Genomic DNA, 24,471 nt, shown 5'->3' with positions numbered 1-24,471 from the left:
TTCATAAACTTCAAGGAAAAAAACTAAAGGGATTAGAAAAAAATGCTGTTGTATCAAGTATCTTCAAAATCCCATATAATTGCTAGGTTTCTGGAGTTTGCAATTAGCAATATTTTATTTCTATACATTAACTAATTTTAAAATGCAATTTTATAGATACTTGAAGTGGTTCTGATAATAAAATACTGTGAATGCTAACCATAGGAAAACACTAAGAACCTATTTAGAATAATTTAATCAACCTAAATATTTCCACTTTTACAAATATAACAATGCTGTCAACTAAATATATTGCCCTCAGCTGAGCAATCAATGATCACCTCAGGTGGTCATGTGAGTTGGGTCAAAACTCAGCAGAACCATAATTTACTGAAAGCTATCCAGTTACATTTTCTTCCCTTAGAATTAAAGCCTTTAGCTTTAAAATCTAAGGAAGGAATAAAGCAGTGTAATGCCTTAAAATCCTGAAGAAAAAAAAAGAGTTGATCTGAGAAATATAAAGTAAAATACATAAGAAGTAATTTCATGCAGCACTTTGAACAGACATACAGAGTAGACAAAATGTACTAACAAAGCGGTACATTGTTTTCTGATTGCTAGACTGTTTGCAGGTAAAGAGATAAATAGGTAAAGAGATAAACACATCAAGCAGCCCCAATGATGTTTCTCACACTGATTCTCAGGAGATGACCATATAGCTGTGATCTCTTCATAAAAACAGCTAAGTGTAAGAAGTCTACTTTTCCTTGCCAAGTCAAATATCTATTATTTTAGCTTTCTATATTCAGAAACAAATAATCAGGAATAATGAAATAAACTGTAGGTTGAAGATGGAGCCCCCCCCCCCCAATAATCTATCTTGCAAGATTATCATGAAACCAAACTGCTACTCTGAAAGGGAATATAAATGTAATAAATGAATACTCATATGACATGTACCGTGTTTTCAGTCTTATTTTCTTTTAGGCTGAAAATAAATATTAGGGCTTATTTTCAGGGGAAGTCATATTTTTTCACCTACAGGAGACAGTGAGCACAGGGACTGACGGAAGTGGGAGCACTGCTACTGCTGGTCCTGCCCTCCATCCCACTGTCTACTTGCCTGCAGCTGCAACGATTCAATCTTTTGGCGCAACCCTGGCTTCTGCCCACCCTGCCTGCTGCTCCTGGGACACTGGAGTTCGGGTCTTGCTCAGGCTGTTGCTTCAAAGCAGAATGCCCCCGGCCTGCATCCCTCTGGCTGGAGTAAGACATGCAACTCAATGTTACCTGCAAAGACCTCCTGGTGCAATGCTTTGCTGTAGCTCAGGAGCAAATCTCCGCCTTCCCTGAACAGGACTGCAAGTCTGGAGGCCTCCACAGCCTCCACTGACCAATCCCCATCCCGGCAGGGCTGCCTCAGTGGCCAGAGAAGATGAGTTTTTCGGGTGCAAAGAAGGGAGATCTCCCCCTCCCTCCTCCATCTCACTGCAGGGCTGTCATGGAGCTTGCACAGGGCAGGGGAGGGGCGCAGCCCAAAGGCGATGGCAGGTACTCCATCGGCAACCATTGGCAAAGGGGCCCTGGCAGGCCAGTGGTGAGGGAGGCATTCCAGAGATCATAAATCTGGGCCGAGTTGACCCATGGCAGGCAGAAGCAGCCCACCAGGGTGTCCAAGAGCAGCACAGCCAGGAGGGCAAAGAGCCCCTGCAAGGCCAGCAGCAACAGATGCAGCAGGCCCAGCAGTAGAGCAGAAGCATGGAGTGAAGCTGATCCTGACGTGCCACATGGCTGTCTGCCTCGTACAGTAGTAGCAGACTGAGCAAGACCTAAGCTCCAAGCCTGGCAGAGTGCAACCGTAGTCACTACCTGCTCCAGAGCCACAAGGTGAGCTTTGGAAAAAAGGGGCCCTCAGCTGCTAAGTTGCCTGTCACCGCAGGCAAGACCAGGCAAGGCTGGCAAGAGTATGCCAGAAACACCCCCAGGCACCCGGAGAGGCAGAATGAGAGGCAGCTCCAGGCCTTCACTGGCTCAGCTGATCAACAGGGCCGAATTTAAGGAGCCAAGCCTCCATGAGGTGACTAGGGAAGGAAGGTGTCGCCATGCTCAGCACCCTCTCAAGGATCACTGCCCATGTTTGAAAGGGGACATGTGGTTGGGCTGCCTCCTGTATTGGCCATGCCCACTCTCCTCACTAGGTGTCATGCCCCTGTCAGAGCTTGAATCTGCTGTGGGAAGATGAACTGGAACAGAAGTTGATAGAGCTCAAGGGGGTGGCTCTGTTAACTTTGGAGGAAACTGCGGAAGGGCAGAGAGTCAGGCTTAGAACAACTTGTAGACAAGGAGGAACGGGCTAGATGAACATGAGATAAAGGTCAGACAATGAGCAAGAGCTACTCCCTCCTGATCCTAGAGCACGAAGAGAAAAGGCAAGAACAACGCAGACTGAGCCAGCTCCGAGGGAGGTGAGTGCCCTGCCAACCCTCACAAGGCATACCTGGGGACCGAGATGTAAGAAGATGCCAGTGGGAGGGGCATTTGTTAACATCAAGGGGCCTTGAATCGGTGGAGTCTCACGTGCACTTGCCAACACCTGGAGATTACTGTGCTGTCTTGTGAGTTTCCCCGGTTTGCCTGCTTCACTGAACTTCTCGCTCTGATTACTATTTTGCTAACTGGACTGCTGGCTCTGGATATTGTTTTGCAAACCTTGCTTACCGGACTTCTGGCGTTGGGTACTGCTTTGCTCACCTTGCTTACTGAACTACTCACAGCCAGAGGCTGTTGAAGGTGCATGTGAGAACTTTGCTCCAGGATTTGTAGTAAACATGGGGACGCTTGGGGGCAAAGTTGGAGCAATAAAGTGGAGTTAGACCTGCTCTCTGGCTGTGTTGCTTTCTTGCCATGCCCTGGATAATCATACCAGGGCTTATATTAGGCACACACTTAAAAGGCTAGGTCTTCTTTTCGGGGTAGGTCTTATTTTGGGGAAAATACAGTACTTATAATTCATACTTGCATCAAAAATATATATGTAATTTTTACAATTAAAATAGTCTTTCAATTTCTATCTTTGACATTTATCAGGATAATGACAACTGTTTTATTACAATTTTTGTAGAATTTCCATGGTTAGATTGCAGTGATGGTATAGTTGTCATCTATAGTCATTTGTATTTAGAATTAATTTTGTAGTCTATCTGTGGAATTCTTGTCATTAACCATAATATTTTTCTTGATAACCATTTAAACTTTTAGCCAAAATAATTCATTTACCTACTGTTTCCTCAAAAGTTCTTCTCTGATTTTGTAAGTGGTACCTCCTCTTGCGCCAGCATAGCGTAACCTCTGATATTTAGCCTGTATGTACAAACCCTTTTGTACTAAATTTGATCTGAAGTGGGGGCGCCCATCAATAAAACTGTACTGTTGAGGGGGAAAAAAAATCATGTAATAGGTTTCAGAATCTTGAATAATCCTTAAATAAGTGTAAATTATATTTGTGTATGTATGCATGTATGTGTATGTGTACACACACACACACACACACACACACACACACACACACACACTGTCTTTAAAGAAAAATGTTAGGCTTCTGCCCATATTCTAGTACTCAAACCCCATTAGCTAGAATACCACACAAAAACATTATTCAAGAAAAACATCAGAAGGAGCTTTCGCTTTTATCTGTGGCACAACACACATTAAAAACAGGGCTTTGACTGAGCGCCTGCAGCCTCCCTACCCCATTAACAATAAACAGATTTAATGAAACTTTGTGTCTTATGATTTGACATAATACACAAAATAATGTTCAGAGGTATAACACTGCCATTAATTTTCAATATGTAGGATTTTCAATATGTAGGATATTACTGATCATTTAGGAAATCTAGTATAATTATAGATTATGATTTAGCTGAACTAGTTTGGCTTCTCATCAACATCCTAATGTTTTCCAAACATTATCATGTGCTAACTTTTCTAATTTTTGCTTCTTGTTGATTTATCTACCCTTTAGCTCCATCAATCCAACTTTACATCCCCAAATTTAAAAGGTTCAGATATTACTGGCTAATGTTAAATACAACCTAAAAATACAATTTACAACACAACAGAAAACAGCTGTTGTTGTTAAATATCATCAACATTTGAGAAAATATTGCTATGTCATATATATGTTTAGAGACAGAGTTTCATAGACACCAGTGCACATGCAAAGGGTCTCCTAGCAACCACTTCTTGTAAAGACATGGCCAGCAACTGACGTGCCCAGAGAATCTCCTCTCTCTCGACTGTCATTTTTCCAACTCAACAACAGAAGGAACAGGCTTCCTTTTGTCTACTTGACTCTCCGAGGTTAAGGAAAGTCCCAGAATCATCCCTCAAGATCCTCCCATAAGCAACAGCCTGCAAGCAATTTTAGAAGACGAGCTTCAGAATAACCAGTAAGCTGAAGCTGGGAGGTGAGGTCGATAAAACAGCCGTTTTGGAATTTTCTTTTCAAACAGACAATAAGATGTGCCCTTCATTTCTTAAACGATTTATGAGACTGCTATCCGTACAAGTTAAAAGATTATCTCTTTAGTTATCACCCCTTTTTGAAGCTCTGAACATCATTTGTGAGACTTCTTTATAACTAAATAACAAGGAAGAGGATTGCTAGAGGCAGCCAAAATAAGGAAGTATGGAGTACTTTTTCTCATGAAATATAAAGAAAAATGTTATGATTTTAATCTACTACTTCTAAAATAATTTGTAGCCCTGTGTAGTTTTGTTGTGCGTGATTGATATTTGCCGATCTTTATGGAATCTGATTGGCTAGGAAGACAAATAAGTAAGGAAAGGAAGGAAGGAAGGAAGGAAGGAAGGAAGGAAGGAAGAAAGGAAGGAAGGAAGGAAGGAAGGAAGGAAGGAAGGAAGGAAGGAAGGAAGGAAGGAAGGAAGAAAGAAAGAAAGAAAGAAAGAAAGAAAGAAAGAAAGAAAGAAAGAAAGAAAGAAAGAAAGAAAGAAAGAAGAAAGAAAGATTTTAATCACTAGGGAATTACGAGAATGCTTAATTCTGAGCTGGAGTCTGTTATTAAGGACATTCTTGAACAGTTTATTCCAGAGGTGTCAAGACTCGACTTGAGGGCCGCATCAGGGTTGTGTTTGACTTTAGGGGACAGGATGGGCACAGCTGGCACGCGCATGGCTAAGGTCGGAGTGGCCAGCTCGGTGTCACTCATTGAGGCTCCATTTTTGGCCACGAAGGCTTCCTGCAGCCCTCTGGCAGCAAAAACGCAGCTTCAAGAGGCCATGTGCAGCCCGTCCGGGCTCGGTTTTCAGCTGCAATGGCCACCTGCAGCACCCTGCCAGTGAAAACAGAGGTCTCTGACAGTGGTGCATTTCAAACAGTTTACCACCAGTTCAGTGGGCGTGGCTTGGTGGGAGCGCTTTGCATGCGCACACACATTTTGTGCAGGCGCAGAGGCTTTTCGACTCACCTTCTGCAATCCTGCACTCTCCCTGTCGCTTCAGTAGCTGACGTGTGGCAATCTATGCCACACAAAGCAGCTGCGCTTCAAAAACAGGGAATAAAGGTCAGCATGGGAACCTGGGCAGGCGGGTGGGCCCAACTGCAGAGTGTCTTAGAGCAGGGGTCCCCAACCACCGGTCCGCGGACTGGGCGCCGCCATCTTTTTTTGATGAAAAAGTGCTTCCGGTGAGCTTTTCCGGGTAGAAAGCTCACCGGAAGCACGTTTTCATCAAAAAAAGATGGCGGCACCAGCGCTTCCGGTGAGCTTTTCCGGGTAGAAAGCTCACCGGAAGCACGTTTTCATCAAAAAAAGATGGCGGCGCCCAGCTGATGCCGGTACCGGGCCGCGGCACCCAGCTGATGCCGTACCGGGCCGCGGCGTAAAAAAGGTTGGGGATCACTGTCTTAGAGAACCGATTTGGTCTCTGCTGCTCTTCAGTGCTACCAGTACGCCAGAACTGGGCCAAACTGGTAGAATACCACCACTGGTCTCTGAGCTCCATTTTTACTGGCAGAGGGCTGCAGGAGGCTGTTGCGGCCAAAATCGGAGCCTGAGAGGGACACGTGCGGTTCTCCCGAGCTCTGTTTTCGCTGCAGAGGCACTGCGGGCAGGTCCTTCATTGTTTCTAGGGTGGTCCCATGGGCCAGATCTGAGCACCCCATGGGCCAGATTCGGCCTGCAGGCCTTGAGTTTGACACCGCTGGTCTATATGGAAGATCACTAGCTTCATAAATCTGCCAAAATATATTAATTACACAGAGGATATTAAAAAAGAACAAATGTCAGGCCTGCCATCCATTCAAAACCCAAAAATAAAAAATCTCCAACTCCATTGAAATACAGAAGAGGTACTTTTACTGAGTTTGAAATGATAGCAGTGAAAGCAAGGCAAGATCTGACTCAAAACACGTGGAAGTTACAGACTGAAAGTTTCCCCAAACCCCTCCCCAAAGCATCCCTTGCTGAGTGTCCAATCAACATCCAGTGTGATGTTGTGTGAAGCTCATCTTCAGGTATTTCGCACATCTAGAGCCCCAGGATGGTTGGCTTTGACAGGGTATAAGCAACTCCACTCAGTAGCACAATAATTCTTGAGAGCATACCTTCCCTTTTAGTTCACATGGGGCTTCACCTCACTAGCTCACTTCCCCAAATACCATGCCCCCCCCCCAATTATTATGGCAGCCGATAGCAAGTATGCATCAAAGGAGAATCCCATGCTGGAGATCTGGCTGACAAGAGACACAATTAGATGTACAAAATTATCAACCTACTATGTCAACTTCACAAATACTGGATAATGCAAATAACTGTAACTTCGGAATATAAATCTGACATCAGCTTTTTTATGATGATGGTATGAGTACAACACTCCCAGGGCAACTGAAAAATGAGTATTAACTACATTCACAACTCTCAAAGAGGTCAAGTTTGGGACTTTTGCTTTCTGTAAACTAACAAGGTAACAATTCTTTGAGAAAAAAAGATATGATAGCTATTTTAGCAAAGGAAACTTTAATCTGGAAAGATCTGCTTCATACTAATTTACAATGTCTGACAGAACAATTTTGGGACTTTTTTTCTTGGATATAAATAAAGCTGAGAATTTTTCAAGAAAAGAGACTTGATAGATTCTCCTGAGAACAAAGAGACTTTATGAAGACAAGCTGGAGGGATTGACCTAAATTTAATGTCTTAATTAGGATGGATTTTTAAACGTTTGATATATGTACTGAAATAAAGGTTTAAGCTAGTTTTGTGTGTATAAATGAGTATGTAAATGTATGTCCTCTGCTTCTTTAAGTAATGCTGAATAATTTCCAAAGTCTGTAAACTACCATTGACTAGATATAAAAATAAGAGAAGAAAAAGATTCACTTCGTAAGAATACACTCGAGAAAGATTCAAATTTAATGAACTACATGAAGTTAACTGGACCTACAATTAGTAAAATACCAAAACTAAAAAAAAAAGTATTTTCTCTCTTTAGGGTTAAAAAATAAATAAATAAAAACTAAAAAGGAATGATATACTATTCCCTATAGCAAAGAGAAGCAGAGATGGTTAAATTGATTCTTTTATCCAAAGAAGAAAATATATTTACCCGTCTATTTTTAAATTGCTTCTGGAGTTTGTGCTTGCAGCAAAAAAACTGAAACTTTTGTTTTTGTAAACTACCATTGTTTCTCCAACAATACGCCCCCCAATAGGAAGGCCCAGCATGTTTTCTAGGCATGAGGTGAAATTAAGCCCCTCCCCCCAAATTTAGGCCTATTTAAACATGTGAAATGGGGGGAAGGGCGGGAGGGGTACTTGCCGTTAGGAGCGACCCGCAGGCAGCTACGCCTCACCACCAGCTGCTCCTAACGGCCGATTATGGCGGAACCCTCCCTCCTTGGTATTGGGTTGCTTCCGCATGTCGTTTGCGTGCAATCCAGAGTCAACTTTTATGGCCACTCGGAACCATTCAGAAAGTCAGTTTGGAATGTCCCAGTAGGCAGTTACCTGGGCAATTTGCTTGTCCAAGCTTGTTCTGAAAAAGTGAGCTAATAGTTGTTCTAGCAAAGGGGGTAGCTTCCCCATGACTCTTGAATTCACTGATGTGTTCCTTAATGGGTCTCACCCTCTGGTTTAGGTTTTGGAGCTCATCCTCCGTGTACGGATCCTTCTCCACCTCCTCAAATCTGGCTTCTAGCTTCTTTCTAAGGAAATTGTCAGTGTCTTGCAGTTGGGGGGCTCTCCTCTTATGGAGGGCTGCTAGCCATTCCTTTGTTTTTCCTTCTAGCCCCCCAGCGATGGTATCCACCATGGCTGTGTGATGGGTAGAGGTGGCCATAGCACTCTAGGTGGACTCTAGCAGATTTAAGGAATAGAGCCAGTTGATCTGAGTCCCCATCAGATTTCCCCCAAATCATGGTAGTTTGTTCAGCTCTGCTCCTCCCTCATCATGTTGGGCCCTGTGTTCCTTGCACTTGTGTTTGGTGGTCTCTTTTAGCTCTGGTTTGGAGAGAGGACGTCCCCCTTGGGCAGCTTGCGTGTCACATGGAGGGACCAATGGCAGCAGCTTTGGGCTCATTCTCCCTCTGGGTAGTGGAAAAGAGGGCTGTATTCCCTTCTGCTTCTCCTTGCTTCAAAAGGCTCAGTTGTAAACCCCCTCTCTTTTGGGCAGCACGATGGCCTCTCATCCCAAAGGGTGGTTTGTTCAAATTTCTCCCTCAGCTGTTCTAAAGATTCCCCCAAGGGTTTCATCAGAGTTTTGGGAATCTAGCACTTTCCCAGTCCATCATCCACTCCAGTCTTCCTAGCTCGCTCAGGGTTTCCCCCCAGCCCTGGGCTCTGGGGTGGGGGAGTTCAACCTCAGCTGCTTTAGGGATTTTTTTCCACCAATACTCATCTTTTCTTGTTTCAGTCGCTGTGATGGGCCTCTTGGCTTTGATGTCCAGGGAGGGCTGCAATTTGGCTCCGTTTGGGCTGCTGGTTCCGGGAGTTCCCTGGGTGGGGGCAAGTTCTACCCCGCTCAGGGTTGCCTGAAGCAGGCTCTCTTCAGATAATCCGCCCTCTGCCATGGTAGCCTGAGTTTCTCTCCACGCACCCCAGGTGTTGGGGAGCGGATGGAGAGTCCAGGGCTCAGGAATCCCAGTCATTTTTATTAATTTTGAGAGAATTGGCTCGCTGTCAGGGTTCCAACAGATGCCCTAATTAAATCATGAGCCTCAAGCCAAGCTTCAAAAGAAATCCAGTTATTTATTAGGAGTTTCATGCCAGCATGAACCAGGTAGAGCCAACTCTGATCTCAGTTAATTCCCGCTTTGCCTCTGACCCTGTTTCTCTCTTCCCCCAATATGTGTCATCAGTCACATTCCCCAATGAAGCAATTTTGCAGGATGTAAAGGTCACTCCCTCTGGCTACTATGGGTTTCCGTGGAGACGACTTCGACGTATCTGTTGGAATGTGCCTTATTTTGACTGAGATATCAGCTCCTTGATGTAGCTGCAAAGTTTGCTTCCACATCCCCCTGTCTATGGCAACTCAAGAGCAGCTCAGGGATGCTTTGTGAGTTGACATCTGCCTTCTCCTGCTGCCGGTGCCACTACCGTAAGGTGGCCTGAATGTCAAGACAGCCAGGGCAGAGGTAAGCAGAGACTGCCTCTTTTCCATCCCTGCCCTGGATCGGGAAATCCGGCAGGTGGGTGGGTGGAGGCTGGCTGGAGCCTCAATGATCAGCTTGTCTGAATTTCCACAGCTCATGTGCAGAATTCATACTGCCCTTTCCCATTGGAGTTCTAGGAGGCTAATCATGGTAAATACCAATCATTTTTTTGAAAAATACAGGGACAGATTACAATAATGATGATGAATGTAAATGAAAAGGCAGTTTCCAAAGCCTTCCTATCCCACTGAGTGAAACCTGAGTTACCCCACAGAGTGCCCTGGCCAAAGGGGCCAGTGGGCTGTAGCAGCTTCAAGACACTGTTGGACTCTGCACATTCACCGCTTCCTAGGTGTTCATGGAAATGAGGGCCTGGGCCTTGTGATGAAAAAAATAAGATATCCCCTGAAAATAAGTCCCAATGGATCTTTTGGACCAAAAATAAATATCAGACCCAGTCTTATTTTCGGGAAAACACAGAACCTTGGGAAATGTAACAAATTACAATTTTATCAAATACTACTGCCATCTCTCCTATATAAAATTTCTTAGTACTTTTGCATATCTTCATCCATTGGGGAAGTAGGCACATTTCCAAACAAACCAGTGAACTGCAGCCACCCATTATATTTATTGTCTAAAGAAATGTATGAGTTGTAAATGAAGCCCAGAGGCATTCTTTAAAAGTAAATTGCTGGTATTGCAGCATGATAATTTGCAACATGCTTTCTCTTTTAAAAAAATAATCAAAAAAAGACAGATGGGACACAAAGCCTGATAAACAACAAGAAAAGCTACACTGACCTCAAACATATAAGATATAACATACTTTAATTCCCACAACCTCCATTACTACTGATTAATAGTGGCAATCCGTACTGCAGACCTCTCTCTTATGAGAAAGTTCTTATCTATGAAAAAAGGTGATTAAAAATGAAGCTTTTTCTGAAAGAGAATCCATGTGCATAGAATTTCCAAATAATTTTAAATAAATCATAAAGCACTAGGATTTAAAAGGTTCTGTGTTTTTGTTACTGCAAAAGCAATAGTTCAGAATGATTATACAGTTGTAATGATTTTTAAGAGATTCAATATGATATCTTATTTAAATTATGCTTATTTTGAGAGACAGCATAAGAGTGTCAGAGTAGACAATTTTATGTTGCTTGATGACTCTGTCTTAATCAATGTTTCAGTTTTGAATTTAAAAAACTTGTTCCAAATTTAATATCTACTTTCCTATTGTGAACAGAAACTCACTAGATTCATACATTACAAGTCATATCAGATAGTAGGAGATACAGTGCATATTTATTTTTTAAACAAAGTGCTTCTGCAACAGAAATATTTTCCTAGGATCATAGCACTTTTCTTCTACTGGAGGAAACTAGGTTTTTTTTAGAAATATAGTTCATGCAGTTATTCTAGTTGTAATGTCCTTCTATTGTCTGTGGTAATACCCAACAGTGTAACTATATTGTAAAGAGAAAGGTAATTCTATTGATCCAATAGAATTCTGTAAAATTAAAATTATACCTTGATGGGTCTTTGAACTGTTTCAGGATTTTCAATTCGTCTTTTAAATCGATTGGTTGTAATATCAGCATGTGAATTTTCAGTACAATGGCTCTATATTAAAAGAAAATTGCAATGATTGATTGAATATTTAAGTTTTTCAAATTATAAGCCCTGCAAATCCAACATAAATAATGCTTATTTTTCCTCCTTAACAAAAGCAATAAAAGGAAAAAAGTCTAGGTGCATTTCCTAATCTTTAATAGTTTAACATACAGAGAAAGAGAAAGAGACAGAGAGAGAGGGAGAGGGAGAGAGAGAGAGAGAGGGAGAGAGAAGTGGCTAAATAGTGTAATGATTAGAGTACCACCTTTGATGCGGGAGATCAAGGTTCAAATCTCAACTGCTATCTATCTTATCAATAGGGGTCCTTAGGCAAAGACCACCTAATACATCACTGCCTATACCTCAAATGTGAGTGACATGAACTGGGAGAGACATGCCAGCTCAGATGATGCCCTAAGGTTAACAAGGTCCCTGTCAGATATTGGGGAACCAGGACAATCTGATGATAAATGGTCTACTGGAACAAACAATTGAATGACTTCACAAGAGAACCTGGAATTGAATGCTAATACAACAGCAGACCTAATGAGAGGGGATATTTAATGACAAAAAACCTGCATCCACTCTAACTGAGAAACAGCTAGTTATTCAACATTTCAACACAGTGAAGAGGAAGCTGCTATCACAACTTGAGATAAATTATCTACATATTACATCCCAGACTCAAGAAGATCCAGAAGTACAAGTGGATGTGCAGCTACACCTGAAACTGGAATGTCACTGCCATCGCCTCCATTACAGAGTACAGTAGGTTATATGAGGGATAAGAACATTGATAAACTAGCTACAATCAACCTTCGAGGTGAACTACCAGGAGAGAAATATTGTCAGAAAGCATGCTAGTAGATTCCAAAAGAGCCCTCACAAAATCAGTACTACCCAGGGTTGGGATTCTACCAGTTCGCACCTATTCGCTAGAACCGATTGTTAACATTCTAAGCAGTTTGGAGAACCGGTTGTTAGAAGAAATTACTGGCCTAATCCTGTAAGGAAGGCAGGAAGGAAACATTCTGGTGTTGATTACAGAAACTGCCTCTCTGTTAACCCTTATTACATTCTTGGCAGGACTAGACTTCCTGTCTCTGGAACGTCTCTGGAGTTTTTTTCCCCTCCTTTGCTGGTACTTTGCTTGTATGGAGTGACCATTCAAAGTTACAATGGCACTGAAAAAAGTGACTTATGACCATTTTTCACACTTACGACTCTTGTAGCATCCCCACAGTCATGAGAGGCTAGGCGAGGAGATGCGTGCCTCGATGTGAGTGATATTGAGTTGGCCACGCCCAGCCAATAACATGACCACTAAGCCACGTCCACCCAGCCACATGACCACCAAGCCATGACCACCAACTAAGCCACGCCCACAGAACCAGTTGTTAAAAAATTTGAATCCCACCCCTGCTACTACCGCCGTAATTCAAACCAATGAACTAGTACAGATTACAGCAGCTGCAATCTCAGAGAAGTTTGTTACACAATGAGAAGAACAGCAGTATATCCTCACACACACAAACACAAACACACAGACACACCAGAATGAAGTTACAGGTTAATATCAAGACAACTTGTAGAGAGGTTAGACAATTAGTGGAATTACAGAAAGGTATAAAGATTAGGGATAAAACTCGGCTACTCAAAAAATACAAGGGCCTAACTTCATCTAAATAAAGGCTCACTGCACTGCATACCAGGCTAAGGAGATAAATTGGACAAGCAGAGGCTTTTTTTTGTCCAAAGAACCATTCAAAATGCATCCCAAAGTGCATTCCTAAGAAAGTCAAACTTAACTTTTACTTTCTTAAATATTTGAATTGACTGAGAACACTATAGTTGTTCAATAATACAATTAATCCTCACTTCCAGAGGAAGTCGGCAGACTTGGCTGCAACAATTTTCCCAAATTGTTACAGACTCTGCACAGTTATTTCCTTTAGAAAGTTATCTAAAGCAGAAGAAACCTCCCTGGGGAAAGGGGAAGTTCTGGAAATCAACCCTTTTGCTCCCCCAGATAGCTCTCAGAAAGCTTCTGGAAGAAGTAATCAGGTGAGTCTCTGGCTGGGGTTTGGGCAACCAAAAATAAGTTCACTGTGGAGGAACCAGCCATTTTAAATGGATAATAAAGTATGTCACTGCTTCTTAGACACTAACTTTTGCATAATTACCTTTCTTTCCTAAATGAGGCTGCAGCCTACTTTTCCTTTTTGTGGAATCATTGCCATTTCTGAGGCTTTGGGAATGTTAAAATGGCCAAGGCAGAGGAGTTGATGTATTCAAGTCAAATTAAAGAAGCAAGAAAACACTGTGGAAACTATATCTGAAACTTTTGGACTTAAAATCTTTGGAAGATTATTTACCCTTAATAGACTCTGCTGAATGCATTCTTTGAAAAAAAAAGCTTACCCAAACAGTGTTTTGTTTTGGCTGGAACGAGGGAGGAAGTTTCTGTTTCTACCATTTTTTGATTGGTCTAGCAGCAGGCAGAGAGACATAGATCAGGTTTATTTTACTGCACTGGTGCTGTTGTCTATACGGAGCCAAAGACTGCACAACTGTGATTCCCTTTTTAATTCTTAAGTGGCATTATTTAAGCTATAAGATTTAGAGCTATAAACTAATTATGGTGACCCATAAGAGAACAGAAGATACCAGGAGATGTAGAATCTTTAAGATCTTTTTTGGATGAATACACAGCCAAACTTCATGAAGTTATCCAAGCATTAGAAACTAAGTTTGAATTAAAAATAGACACACTGGCAAAGGAACTCCGTGAGGAGATACAAGGTTTGACAGGAGATATTAAACCGGTGAAGGACAGAGTGGAGCATAAATTGGAGAAGCAAGACAGTTTTTTTGGAGCTGAATGGATGAGAGAGCTCTCTTGGAAATCCAAGCTAAGGAGCTGCAATTAAGATTTAGAGCAATCCCTGAGTGATCTGGAGAGGATAATAGGCTAAGGATGATTAAAGTCTTGGCACACTTGATTGTGAAGAAAAGCGTCTTGATCTCAAAAACAACAAAGCCTATATAAACTTGAGATTTGCTGCTATGAGAAAACTACCAAGGGATGATTTAGTCCATTTTATAAGAAAAATAACGATAGCTCATGTTCTGGATTGCCACTTCAAACCTAAAGAATGGAAAATGTAGACATAATTGTTTTGAAGTCAATTCCTGTAAGAATTCTGAGAAAAAGGAAAGCTTACTCATTCCTTACCAATATTTTGAAGAAGAGAAAAATTCCCTTTCATTGGGACAAGCTTGAGGGAGTGATACTCACATATTGTGAGCAAAGATTCCATGTGAATTCTATAGACAGTTATAAATTAATTTCAGAGCCAGTTGAAGAATTGTAGATAGGTAAGACTATTCACTATTTGAGAAAACTTAATGCTGACATAATTTGCCTTCAAGAAACACATATTAAGAAAAAAGATGATAAATATTTAATAATTAAAAGATTAGAGGAGAATTTATATCTTCTGGTTTAAAAAAGATTAATGGAGTGGTTTTATATATAAAAACGCAAGTTAAACCTAAGCTACTTCTACTAGATGACCATGGCAAAATTGTAATAGTGGAAATTGAATTTAATGGAATAAAATAAGTAGTAATTGATCTTTATGTGCCAAATGACAGAAAAAATAAATTTTTTAAGTATTTTATGAACCAACTATTTTGTATGAAAATTGGTTTATTTTGGGAGATTGGAATAGTGACTTCACCACTTTGGGACAGAACATCTACTAAGGGGATCAAACCTCCCAGAGTAAATTACCAAAGACATTTTCGAGATGATAAATAATTTAGTGCTAATAGACTCATGGAGGCAAAAAAACAAATGACATCGCAAGAGAATATACCCTTTTTTCAGAAAGATACAAATCCTTTTCAAGGATTGATATGATATGAACCTCTAAAAATTTAGCAACTAGAATTTTGAAAGCTGACCCATTGCTACCCCATGGACAATGTTCCTCCAGGCCTTCCTGTCCTCTACCATCCCCCATAGTCCATTTAAGCTCACGCTGACTGCTTCAGTGACTCCATCCAGCCACCTCATTCTCTGCTGTCCTGTTCTTCTTTTGCCCTCAATCATTCCCAGCATTAGACTCTTCTCCAGTGAGTCTTTCCTTCTCATTAGGTGGCCAAAGTATTTGAGTTTCATCTTCAGGATCTGGCCTTCTAAAGATCAGGGTTGATCTCCTCTAGGACTGACCGGTTTGATCGCCTTGCAGTCCAAGGGACTCACAGGAGTCTTCTCCAGCATCGTAGCTCAAAGGCATCAATTCTTTGGTGCTCAGCCTTCCTTATGGTCAAACTTTCACAGCCATATATTGCAACTGGGAAAACCATAGCCTTGACTTTACACACTTTTGCTGGCAGGGTGATGTCTCTGCTTTTTAGTATGCTGTCTAGATTTGCCATAGATTTTCACCCCAGGAGCAAGCATCATTTAATTTCTTGGCTGTAGTCCCCATCTATGGTGATCTAGGAGCCCAAGAAAGTAAAATCTGTCATTGCCTCAATTTCTTTCCCATCTATTTGCCAGAAATTGAGAGGGCCGGATGCCATGATCTTAGTTTTCTTGAGTTTCAAGCCAACTTTTGCACTCTCCTCTTTCACCTGCATCAAGAGGCTCTTTAGTTCCTCTTCGCTTGATATTTCTCCCGGCAATCTTAATTCCAATTTGTGATTCATCTTTTGGAATTTTGGATTTAATGTAACATTTGAACAGTGGGAGAATATATGGAATAAAGGTTTAAAGTTTACCTTAAACTATAATTTGAAAGAAAATTTCTATAAGATGTTGAATCGTTGGTATTTAACTCCAGATAAATTGTCAAGAATGTATAACATACTTCAAATGAATGTTTGAAATGTAAATGTAAAGAAGGGACTTTTTATCATCTATGGTGGAGGTGTGATAAAGAAATATTTGATTCATACATAAATACAGAAAATTCTTAAAGTGAATATAGAAAGAAAACCAGAGCCTTTTCTTTTTGCTTAAATGGAACAAGATTTGGCAAAAGAATTCGAAACTCTGATGTTATATATGTTGATGGCAGAAAGACTATGCACAGAAATGGAAGATCGCCTCGATCCCCACAATGGATGAATGGCTGGAAAAATTGATGAAATTAACAGAATGGCTAAATTGACTGCTTTGATTGAAGAACAACAAAACCACAAATACCTTTATTTCTACTTGGAAATCACTTCTGAACTTTGTGCTTGAGGTGGAAAAAAATGAAACTTTGATTTTGGGTTTTACTGATTAGATAGATTTGTTATTATAGAAATGGCTAGTTTCTATTATTATGAAAAAATAAAAAGTTGAGGGTTGATATTAATGCCTTATTTTGCTGCACCAAAGGAGTTGGAAGTCAATGCCTTTTTTTTCCTTTTTCCCTTGCTTTTCCTCACTATACACTTCTCTTTTTCCTTTCCCAATTTCCCTAATATTTACTTTTGTATTCTCTTTGTATATCATACTATAAATTAATAAAAAACTATAAAATAGTATTAAAATTAATCCTTTAAAATACAACTTGCCTAATAATTGTGCACACAGTATATGTCTACAGATTCTTCAGCTACAAATAATATTATGCCATATTAAATTCTATTTGAAATTAAAAATAATAAAATCTATAGTCTAACCCACATTTACTCTGTAACATTGAATTATTTCAAAAAGTGACACACAATTTGAAGTGTGGTGTTTTTTTGTTTTTTTTTTTGGAGAAGGAAAGACATGCAGTGAACCTAAATCTGTATTTTTCTATATAAAATATTGTCAAGTACATATTTTGTACTTATTTTTGAACTGTTCACACATTATCCCAGAAAAACACTCAATATTCTTTTTCAGCTTATGATACAATGCGCAAGTAACTTAACCATCTGTAATTTTTTCCTAAATCTCTAAAGCCGAAAAGAGTCTTTGCATCTTGCTTTAAATAAAGATAAACCATCATTAAATGATAAACTAAAAAAAAATATTGGATTTATAATTTGCCCCAAGATTATAGGAATCTGGGCAACAGAAAAATCGCAAATACAAATAGCAAATACAAAGAAAGCCACGACAAAAACATCACAATGAAAGCTCTGTCAAAATAAATGGAATCGTGAAATCATAGTACATAACTAATATTCCTAATAACTTACCATGTATGGTTTCTTAATAAATTTTCTGAAAGGCTGACTGGGGAATCTTGGTGATTTCTGGTATTTGTATGTTTGAACATTCCGAAGTTTTACAAAGCTACTATTCTGTGCATGCCTAAATAACAAAATATTTCAGTGTTTATCAATTTAAATAAATTTATTTAAATCGGCACAGTAATATAAAATTTAAATCAAATATAATTTATGAAAACTTTGATAAATTCAACAGTCATCTGATATGTCTAACAAACATGCTAATCATAAAGTATTCTTGCTCCTGCAATATTCCATATATTGAGACAAAGTACATTACTATTTGCAGATTATCAAACACAGTTAAGTATTTGTGCAAAGAACTACACTATTCTCTTCTGAAATTTCAGTTTACAGAGTTCAATGTAATACTCTAAAATAATATGTTTTAGAAGATTAGTATTTTCTAATTATTCTATATCTATCAAATTATTATTGCATATAAAGACATTATAGTACATCTTTATCCATCTGAAAGTAATCCAATTATTTTTAGACCAATTCAGACAAGTCTCTTAGACCAAAGCTGTTCATGGATCAAGTCTGAACCAAACATTCCAAAAATAAAATCTGAGATGTTAGTGGTTCAAAGATACACTATAGTTATTCAAATATAATAACACCAATGCCAAAACTCCTGCCAAAATGTCAAATTAAACAAGAAATGCTTTGAATGATCTTCTAATTTGGAAAGGAACTGAAAAAGGAAGCATGCCACCAGCAATCTTCTTCTATGGCCTCATAAATAGATAAGTTAAATGGATATGAATTCAACAGTTTGGGCTTCATCTTGTAAAAATAATGGCCCATTTTTAAAAACACATTTAAAGCATCCATTTTAATGACAGCCACTTTACCATATTAAAAATAATTTTGTTCAGAATTTGAGAATAAAAGACAATGAATATGGTAATTATCTTAAATTTACTAGGTAAAAATCTAATAAAAATACATTCCAGGAAATCAATTATTGATAAAATTACCTGCATTCTGGAAGCGGGACATGGCAAATATTTATAGTGAAACATGTAAAGCAGTGGAGGCCAATGTCAAAATTCAGGTGCAACAGCAAATCATAAGAATATCTAACAACATAATAACTAATAATTCTGAAAAAGGTAGTTCTGGCTATGCTTGACAAATAATACAGCATCTGCCAAACAGGCATGAAATGATTGTATTCCTCCTAGTATTATTTTATACTGAAGGATAACCTGAGGGCTGGTTCTGGAAACTCTGACTCTGTGACAAATTGATTGAAATAGTGGATGCTCTGGCCTGAGTGTGGGTGACAAGTATATTATAGAAAGCCAAGAATGACTCATAGTCTAGCAAAGAGCCAGAGTTTACCTGATCATCCATCACCCAGAAAAGCTTTGCCAGATAACACTTTGCTAATATTATGGCTGAAGACAAGCTATATTTTTTCTAGTGTTGTGTAGGTACAGCTATTTGGAATGTTCATATTTTGAAGGCTATATCGTGGAAGAATTTTACACTAATTAAACTGGCTTATAAAATTTAACTATGGAATAAAGATAATGGATGGCAAATTGTGTGGTCTGAAAAATGGTGCAATAAAGCCAAAAGCAAAAAAGAGATACACATATTTGAAACATACCTGCCAAGAGTATTTGAATAACTGGTTAGCATTTTTCACAACATATGGATGTAGTTAGTGGCTCCCCCAGAATTATGTCTAGCTGATGCATTTTAATGTTATCTGTAAATTGTCTGGATTCAGGCATGTGAAGTAGAATAGCTAAGTTTGCTGATGACTCTAAACTGTGAAGAGTCATTAAAACAATAAGGGACTTGAAAATGCTCCAAAAGGATCTCTGCACATTAGAGAAATGGGTGTCAAAGTGCAGGATATCATTCAATGTAAAGTTACGCACACTGGTACAAAACATTCAAACTAATATAAATGAATGAGATTAGCTGTAACAATGGGTAGTCCTTGACTTGACTATTTGTTCAGCTACAATTCAAAGTTACAATGTTGCTCAGTGAAAGGACATGTCCAGGACTTATGTCCAGTTCCTAAAATTATGGCTACTGCATCATTCGTGTGGTTGCATGATTGCGACTTGGCAATCTATTTGCCCTTATGACTAGTTGCCAAGTGCCCTGCAATCATGTGGTTTCCATTTGCAATTTTCCTTGCCAGCTTCCCCAGAAAGTCAATGGAGAAGCTAGCAGGGGACTTTCTGGGAACTTTCTCTCACTTCTGGTAGCTGGCTGGAAAGGCTCCATGACAAAATCCAAACATGATTTTGGCATGGAATGTTTTCAGCCAGTCCCTAGAGTCCAGAGGACTCTCTCTTGACCTCAGAGATTTTTCGGCCAGCCTCCAGAAATAAGATAGAGGCAGCAGAGGTTTGGATTTCTGCACTGAGGTTTGAATTTTGGCATGGACCTTGTCAGCCAGCCCGCAGAGATGAAAGGGAGTCCTCTTGGCATGTGGCAGCAACTTGTATGTGTGCAGCAGATTTCTGCATGTACGCTTTGATTTCTATAGATTCCTGCTTGGATTTTGGCATGGATCTTTTTCAGCCAATCCCCAGAAACAAGAAGAAGTCCTTTTCACTCTGGAGACTGGCTGAAAACATCCCATGCAAAAATCCGAGTAGAATTTTCAGCCATGGAGAATTTTCAATCTCAGGATGGAAAGACTTGAGAACGTCCCAATTTTGGAGCTGCAATTTCAAACAGTTCCAATGCCCTCAACACACTCTCTGCAATACCCCCAGCCACACTGTTGCTTTCTCCACCAACCAGTAGAGCCTGAGGTCTGCAATTTCCGGCCAGCTACCTCACTGACCTGATTGTGCGAAGCTAGCATTGTTGCCTCACCTAAGACCGGAGCATTCACTTATCTATGATAACTGCCTGGATTGCCTTTGCTAGGCAAAGCAGTCACACTTTACCAGAGCATCACTTAGCAACCACAATTTTGGTCGCAATTGTGGTCATAAAAGACTACCTGTAATGAGGAATCAAATCTTGGTTGTAATGGTAAACAGCTCATTGAAGATGCTGAACATCTTCTATAAAATAGATCAACAGCATTTTAGGGATAATAAGCAGTATTGAAAGTTGAGATGCCAATACCGTAATGCCCTTATATAAAGCAATAGTACTACCACATCTGGGCTGTTGTGTGCAGTTTTGGTCATCACACCACAAAGAGGATACAATGGAGCTAGAGAAGTTTTAGAAAAGGGAAACTAAACATTGTTAACTACAGTTGTGCTCATAAGTTTACATACCCTGGCAGAATTTATGATTTCTTGGCCATTTTTCAGAGAACATGAGTGATAACACAAACACTTTTCTTTCACTCATGGTTAATGTATGGCTGAAGCCATTTATTATCAATCAACTGTGTTTACTCTTTTTAAACCATAATGACAATTGAAACTATCCAAATGACCCTGATCAAAAGTTTACATACCCTGGTGATTTTGGCCCAATAGCATGCACACAGGTTGGCACAAAGGGGTTTGAATGGCTATTAAAGGTAACCATCCTCACCTGTGATCTGTTTGTTTGTAATTAGTGTGTGTGTATAAAAGGTCAATGAGTTCCTGGACTCCTGACAGACTCTTGCATCTTTCATCCAGTGCTGCACTGACGTTTCTGGTTTCTGAGTCATGGGGAAAGCAAAAGAATTGTCAAAGGATCTGCGGGAAAAGTTAGTTGAACTGTATAAAACAGGAAAGGGATATAAAAAAAAATATCCAAGGAACTGAGAATGCCAATCAGCAGTGTTCAAACACTAATCAAGAAATGGAAAATGAGGGGTTCTGTTGAAATCAAACCCCGGTCAGGTAGACCAACTAAAATTTCAGCCACAACTGCCAGGAAAATTGTTTGGGATGCAAAGCAAAACCCACAAATAACTTCAGGGGAAATACAGGACTCTCTGAAAACACATGGTGTGGCTGTTTCAAGATGCACAATAAGAAGGCACTGGAAGAAAGATGGGCTGCATGGTCGAATCACCAGAAGAAAGCAAATGTCACAAAATATCCTGCTTACAATACGCCAAACAGCACAGAGACAAGCTTCAAACCTTCCGGCACAAAGTAATTTGGAGTGATGAGACCAAAATTGAGCTTTTTGGCCACAACTATAAATGCTACATTTGGAGAGGAGTCAACAAGGCCTATCATGAAAAGTACACCATTCCTACTGTGAAACACGGAGTTGGATCGCTGATGTTTTGGGGATGTGTGAGCTACACAGGCACAGGAAATTTGGTCAGAATTGATGGCAAGATGAATGCAGTATGTTATCAAAAGATACTGGAGGAAAATTTGCATTCATCAGCCTGGAAGCTGTGCATGGGACGTACTTGGACATTCCAACATGACAATGATCCTAACCACAAGGCCAAGTCGATCTGTCATTGGCTACAGCAGAATAAAGTGAAGGTTCTGGAGTGGCCATCTCAGTCTCCTGACCTCAGTATCATTGAGCCACTCTGGGGAGATCTCAAACATGCAGTTCATGCAAGACAGCCCAAGAATTTACAGGAACTGGAGGCTTTTTGCCAGGAAGAATGGGCAGCTTTACCATCTGAGAAGATAAAGAGCCTCATCCACACATACCACAGAAGACTTCAAGCTGTCATTGATGTTAAAGGGGGCAATACACCATATTAATAACTGGGGTATGTAAACTTTTGATCAGGGTCATTTGGATAGTTTCAATTGTCATTATGGTTTAAAAAGAGTAAACACAGTTGATTGATAATAAATGGCTTCAGCCAACCACTAACCATGAGTGAAAGAAAAGTTTTTGTGTTATCTTTCATATTCTCTGAAAAATGGCCAAAAAATCATAAATTCTGCCAGGGTATATAAACTTATGAGCACAACTGTAAAAATGTGATAAATAAATAAACAGAAATTTACAACATTTTCATCTCAACTAAAGTGTACTGCAAATTACCACAAATCTTTGTTTTGGTAAATGAAGAGAAAAAGTTTAGACGGATATAAGACAATATCCTATCTCAGTTGCTTGTATTCACATTATTATATGGCTTTGAGGTCTAAATAAAACCAAGTATCTCCTGAAAGATGGAAGCAAACGTGTCTAATGAAAAATGGATTAGTTTTGAAGAGCTGGGATGCAGAAAGTGTTTTTTCACAGAGGCATAGGAGTATCAAAAATAAATTGGCATTGTCTTTGGAAAAAGCCTAAATCGGAACATGATGGGTTCTACTCTGTATGTTGTTTCTTAATATGTGTTTCTTGAAGGCATATTATATCAGCTTTTTGTTTGTACAGGTTTGTAAAATTTGTTTTCTTTTTATTGGAGAATTTAATCCATTTATATTCATAGATATTTATTTTATCTCTTCATCCATTTTATTGTCTATACTGTTGCCTCTATCTTCTGTTTATCCTGTTTTCTCTCTGTGCTCTTGTTCTTATCCCCTCTCTTTCTCCCTGTTCTATTTCCTCTTTGCTTCTCTCTTCTTGTTCTGACTCTTTAAAAAATGTATTTTCATCTGACTATGCAGGTGGGAAACAACTATTTCAAACCAGATATGAAAGAACAGAGTACATAATTTTGTACAACATTAATCTGAATACATTTTCTTTCTCAATTTCCAATATAGCACATCAGATATTTTACAACCAAACTAGTTCATTTGTCATCCATAGTCCAAACTATATCATGTTACTATAACTTATTATAGTAAGGGTATAGGGGAAGGAAAAGAATAGTAAAACACTGATACTAAGTTCAAAATTAATTTAATTCTATCTTCTAGCAATACGATAGAAACCAAAGGAATATGATGAATTTTTATGTTGATTATGATATTCCACTAAAAACTGCAAAGGGAAAAGAAACAAAACGTTATTCAAACCAAGATACACATCATGAAAATAGCATTAGAAATAATAGTGTGGCTATCGTATTTTAACTCCAACTATTACTTCTCTTGCAAAGATCTACCTTTGTGGGACATTAATGTAAAATATATTTTCATCTTCATTCTCCAGTCTCTGTTTTCTTCGCCTTTCGATGTCATGTCTTAAATCATTTGGGTCCTCTAGAACTCTCACAACGTTCTAAAAATAAAATAAATGGATTACTGAATTAAAATTTTTATTTTTATTCTCAACTAAGTTTAAGACCAGTGTTAGAATAAAATAAAGCAAAAAGTGTTACATTTCACAGAAATGAATATTTATTAATTCAATTTCTATAATTGCACATTTCAATCCAATAAACTCTGAGCAGCGAACAATATTACAACAATTAAAACCATAAAAACACAAAAACAATTATCATAATAATTACACTGAAATTAACAATGCAACCAGGTAACGGGACTCCATTACAAATTATACATTAGAGTTACTGCAGTAAAAATTCTCATTCAACTATTAATATCAATTTGGTGAACTTGAAATTCTCAGCCAAATCTACTTCACATGTTTGAAAACAGAGTTACATATATCCATTTAAGCTCTTTGGGAGGCAATTGGAATAAGAAATGCATTTCAATAAAAAATAAAGTTACAGCATTGTTTCAGTAATGTAGGATTACATGCTAAACAAATAAACATATTATAGAATCTTTAAAATAAGACACTTTATCCCGTTGCTGAAAATGTTTTTTCATCATGTTTTTTCATTTCATTATAAATATACAGACCTGTCCAGACTCACACGAAATAGCTCGTTTGTTCTGAAGTTCTGCCAAAGACATATCAATCCTCCTAATATAATGACCAAGTAAATTATTATCAGTAAGTTATATGGAAAAAAATAACTACAACAAATACTAAATTACACAAAATGTAATTAAATAATGCAACCTGCTGCAGGTCTACTTTACTTTTTAAAATCTCAGGGTCCATGTTGGTCATGGTGCAGAAATGCATTTAGATCACTCTGAACATGAATAGAAAGGGTAGGATGTAACTAGTTTATAGGAATA

The 24,471-nt window shown here is 39.1% G+C and overlaps 1 protein-coding gene across 4 annotated transcripts in view; it reads right to left on the bottom strand.

The window, feature by feature from the left end:
• BCLAF3 (BCLAF1 and THRAP3 family member 3) overlaps positions 1–24,471 on the bottom strand; it is a 41,667-nt gene that overhangs the window by 576 nt on the left and 16,620 nt on the right. Inside the window, exons 7-11 of one of the 4 annotated variants that reach the window (XM_026674923.2) lie at positions 24,187–24,250; positions 23,481–23,596; positions 17,468–17,582; positions 11,189–11,281; positions 3,256–3,405 (exon numbers count right to left, since the gene is read on the bottom strand). In XM_026674923.2, the coding sequence (XP_026530708.1) occupies positions 3,256–3,405; positions 11,189–11,281; positions 17,468–17,582; positions 23,481–23,596; positions 24,187–24,250 (538 nt within the window). The remainder of the gene's footprint in view (positions 1–3,255; positions 3,406–11,188; positions 11,282–17,467; positions 17,583–23,480; positions 23,597–24,186; positions 24,251–24,471) is intronic. The other 3 variants (XM_026674925.2, XM_087966917.1, XM_087966918.1) reach the window with 3 other exon arrangements.

Source organism: Notechis scutatus, chromosome 5 (assembly GCF_049901735.1).
Source record: "Notechis scutatus isolate UNSWTSFEM ecotype Mainland chromosome 5, rNotScu1.2, whole genome shotgun sequence".
In the NCBI taxonomy this organism is placed as follows: Eukaryota; Metazoa; Chordata; class Lepidosauria; order Squamata; family Elapidae; genus Notechis; species Notechis scutatus.
Note: the sequence above shows the minus strand (reverse complement) of the source record. Positions and strands in the feature narration are given on the sequence as shown.